The 3,687-nt window shown below is 55.7% G+C and overlaps 1 protein-coding gene across 1 annotated transcript in view; it reads right to left on the reverse strand.

Annotated features, from left to right (window-relative positions):
- Window positions 1-3,687, reverse strand: part of NCAPG2 (non-SMC condensin II complex subunit G2) — a 71,592-nt gene that overhangs the window by 7,185 nt on the left and 60,720 nt on the right. Inside the window, exons 26-28 of the mRNA XM_027770066.1 lie at window positions 2,981-3,084; window positions 1,751-1,851; window positions 509-608 (exon numbers count right to left, since the gene is read on the reverse strand). Coding sequence (XP_027625867.1) covers window positions 509-608; window positions 1,751-1,851; window positions 2,981-3,084 — 305 coding nt within the window. The remainder of the gene's footprint in view (window positions 1-508; window positions 609-1,750; window positions 1,852-2,980; window positions 3,085-3,687) is intronic.

Here is a 3,687-nt window from a genome sequence, read left to right on the forward strand (position 1 = left end):
AGGAATGGTGTGTGCCAGTTCAAGCTGCCACGGCTGGGCCTGGCGTGGCACCCAGCAGAAGTGGGAGGCCAGAAGGCCCTCGTTGCCCCTCGCTCTATCGGTTTTGGCTGCTCCTGTAAGTCAGGAGTAAATGTGGCAACTGCAGGCAGTGTTTCCTTTTCTCCTCACCAGAGAGGAAGGAGGGACAGCCGCCCCAGGGCCAGTGAGGAGGCCGTGAGTGGGGTATCCACACCTCAGAGATAGCACAGATCAGAATGCAGTGAACTTCCCGAGCCCCTTCCAGGCTCAGAGCCTCGAGGAGTCCGCATACCCTCACGGACCACAGGGGTCACGAAGGCCATGCTCCACTCTCAGAGACTGAAAGGGACCCAGACACAGCTCAGAGGCCGCACCCACAGGAAAGCGTCTGTGCTCGCAGCCCACACCTTGCTGTCCTGGTGAAAGTGAATCAGCCCGCGGTGTGGAGGGCAGTGGCTTTCAGACAGTGCCGGGTGCTCCCACACCCTACCTTTCAATGCTCTCCTCCTCCAACGTGATCTCCATGAACGTCTTCAGTTTTCTGTAGACAGCAGTTGCGACCTCTGTCACCTCTGAACTCCTCTGTTTACCTACGGGGAGATGAGGTTAGAGGACCGAACAGTCTGATGTCACCACACACAGCAAAAAGACCTGCGACATGGGGGGCGTGAAATCCGCGATGGCCGCATCGGGTCCCCCTGAGATGACCCAGCCGTCCACCTGCAGGACTAGTCCCGTATGGGCACGCCATAAACGCCAGTCACCACTTACAGCGCACACTGGCTGGGAGGGGCCAACGGCCTCACACAGAGGAAGCGTTGTGGCCGGCCAGTGTGCCGCCGCACTGGACACCAGCACCAGCTGCCGTGTCCCAGAGCTACGCGCCTGCTCCACTCTGGTGAGCACCCAGGTCCCTGCGCGCTGGACACACGTGGCACCTAGCCTAGACCCTCGGTCTCCTCCAGGTGTGCAGCCTGGTTCACTCTGGTCGTCATCGCAGGGGGCCCTGGGGAGTCTCTGTGGAGGCCTGCCCCACATCAAACTGCAGAGTCGGCAGGGCTGCCACCGCGTCACTCAGCGTGAGGCTGCAGCCCATCTAGACAGGCGTGCTCTCCAGACAGGGCACACCCTCAGGGACTACTCCAACATCAGTAGCCCGAGGAGTGGCATAGTAACCACAGCACTCGGCAGAGGAGTCAGTGGGCTTTACGGAGGTCAGCCGCTCAGGGAGGTCTCCGCTTTCCCTTCCAGTGCTCTTCCAACTGGTCGGGGTATTTAGCATAAGCAAGGTCAAGGCCTCAGAGGACAGTAGAGATGTTGTATTGTACCGCACGCCTTTTCTATATCGACTGTATTCATGCGAGGAAAACTCATTTTGTGTGCTATAAAGATGTACAGTAATTAAATTTCCAAAAATATTTTTTAAAAATTGATGTAATGAAAAATTTATAAAAAAAGAAATGAGAGGTAAAATGTTAATGATAACATGCCTATCATTAACAAAAGCAAAATCCGATGTTTAAACACAAGTGAGACATGAAAGACCAAGAGAAAATCAACTTGGGAGCACAGACAGGCAAACATGCCAGGAGCTGACCCCGAGACACAAGGCAGCTGGCAGTGCTACACCCACAGGGCAGGGGCAGAGCCGGAGCTCAACGTGGACTGAGCCCTCGGACAACCACGGGACAGTGCTGAGGCACACCGTGACTGGAGAGCAGACGTCACCAACCTCTGTGGATCACCAGGATGATGTGCAAGACAGCTGTAAGACACACGATGCCCTCGATGTCGTCTGAGGTCACACACGCCTTCAGCTCGTCCAGAAATGACCTGAGAGACAGCACTGGCCTGAGCTCACCCCACGGCCTCCCGGCACCTCGAGGAGAAGGGCCGCCAGGTCCCATCCACACACACAGACTGCAATGCAGGAAGCGTGGGGTGGCCAGCACCTCGCACACCTTCACAGGAGCACGCCAATGCACACGGCAGTGTGGAAAGGAACCCACACAGGCGGACAGGGAAGGGATGCTGTGTGGAGAGTGGCTCTGGGTCCCCCAACACACAAGGAAGGCGTCAAAGTGATAGAAGGTGAGGGCCATGGCTGAGGCAGCGCTCTGAGTTGGACCGAGCGCTTCTGCTATGCAGTTCAATGGGTACAGATGCCAGAGCGACTGCGTGTCCCAGCACACCCTGCAATTCAGTCATGTGACATGCGTCACCTGTGTACTGAATGAAAACTGCAGTGATGTTCGGCCCAGGAAAGGTTTTTGACTTTGTTTTTCTCTTTCTGAGAGGAGAAAGGAAGAAAGGGGGCGAAGGGAGACCGAGGCAGACGTCTGACAGGACCCCACTGTGTGGCCATCCTCCTGCCCAGCTGGAGAGCATACTATGTCCGGTGTCCCTCCAGTGGAGACTCTGCACACCATGGTCCGACCACCACACAGAGGAAGGAATCACCACGAACACTCAATCTCTTAACCAAGTCACCTCAGGAATAGCACACCCAGACACGAGCAGAGTTTTTTCTCTGTGTAAATTTAATGTAAATATTTTTTAATTGTCAGAGGGAATGTGCATGTACCAGAGAGAGGGGTGGAGAAAGAGGGAGAGAGCACCCCCAGAGGGGTGTGGTCACACCCCAACCATTTTCCACTTCTCCAGCCTGTCAGGATGTGGGCCTGCGTGCACACGCACCTGGAGGGTCCTTAAGTTGAGGGGCTGGGATCTGACCCGTGGTTGGCCATGTGGGACCCAGTTCAATATGTGTATGGTTTACTGGTGCACCATGGGGCTGGCCCTAAGCATGTCCAGTTGCTAATAAAATGGAAAGAAAATTCTTTGGAACATTTTCTCATAGAAAAAAAAGTCACCTCTGGCAAATTTGACAGTAAATGATCATGCTGACCCCGAGAAAGAACACAGTGGGACAAGCGTCCCGGGACACTGAGATGACCATTACCTGACCACGTTGGGAGACTTCATTATTATTCCCATCAGACACCGTGAAAATGGAGGGAGGTCAGAAAGCCGCTCTGGTGGGGTCAGCGTCTCCATGTCAGAAGCCTAGAGACGGGTTTCAAAACAGGAAGTCTAAGCTGAAACTGGGCTGATTACTGATTCTACATTGCTTTGGGTTTTCTTCAACACCTGAGAACCCCTCTCCAGAAATTCGACAGGATGACTTGTGTTGCCTATTGAAGTGTGTGAACAATGTAAATTATCGAACACTCTAAACACAGACGACCTAGGCTGTGAGGCAGTAGTCAGCAGACACACATGCCACTCGACCGGCCTCTCGCCCGTCTGTGACCTGCTGCTGTCTTCTTAAGCAAGTGCCGTTCTCCCAAGCATATCTGGCTTGGCCTTCCAGGGCTGGGCCTTCCAGGGCTGGGCCAGGCTCCTCTTCTCTGGCCAACGCCGCGCCAGGTATGCCTGTAGCGGGCAGCACTGAGCGTTGCTGTAGGTGCTCTGGGCACCTGGCCTCCCCCACTCTTGCCGTAGCTCAAAGCCTGCCCTATCCCGCTGTGACACCCAGAAGTGTCCCAGACAGTGCCGGTGCCCGGGAGAGGGGGGACAGTCCCTGCAGACAGTGCCAGCGCCACCCGAGGAGCAGCCCCAGCAGACAGTGCCGTGTCGGGGGGAGGGGGGGGGCCGCCGCCGCGACGA

Source organism: Tupaia chinensis, unplaced genomic scaffold (genome assembly GCF_000334495.1).
Source record: "Tupaia chinensis unplaced genomic scaffold, TupChi_1.0 Scaffold000110_1, whole genome shotgun sequence".
NCBI classification, from domain to species: Eukaryota; Metazoa; Chordata; class Mammalia; order Scandentia; family Tupaiidae; genus Tupaia; species Tupaia belangeri.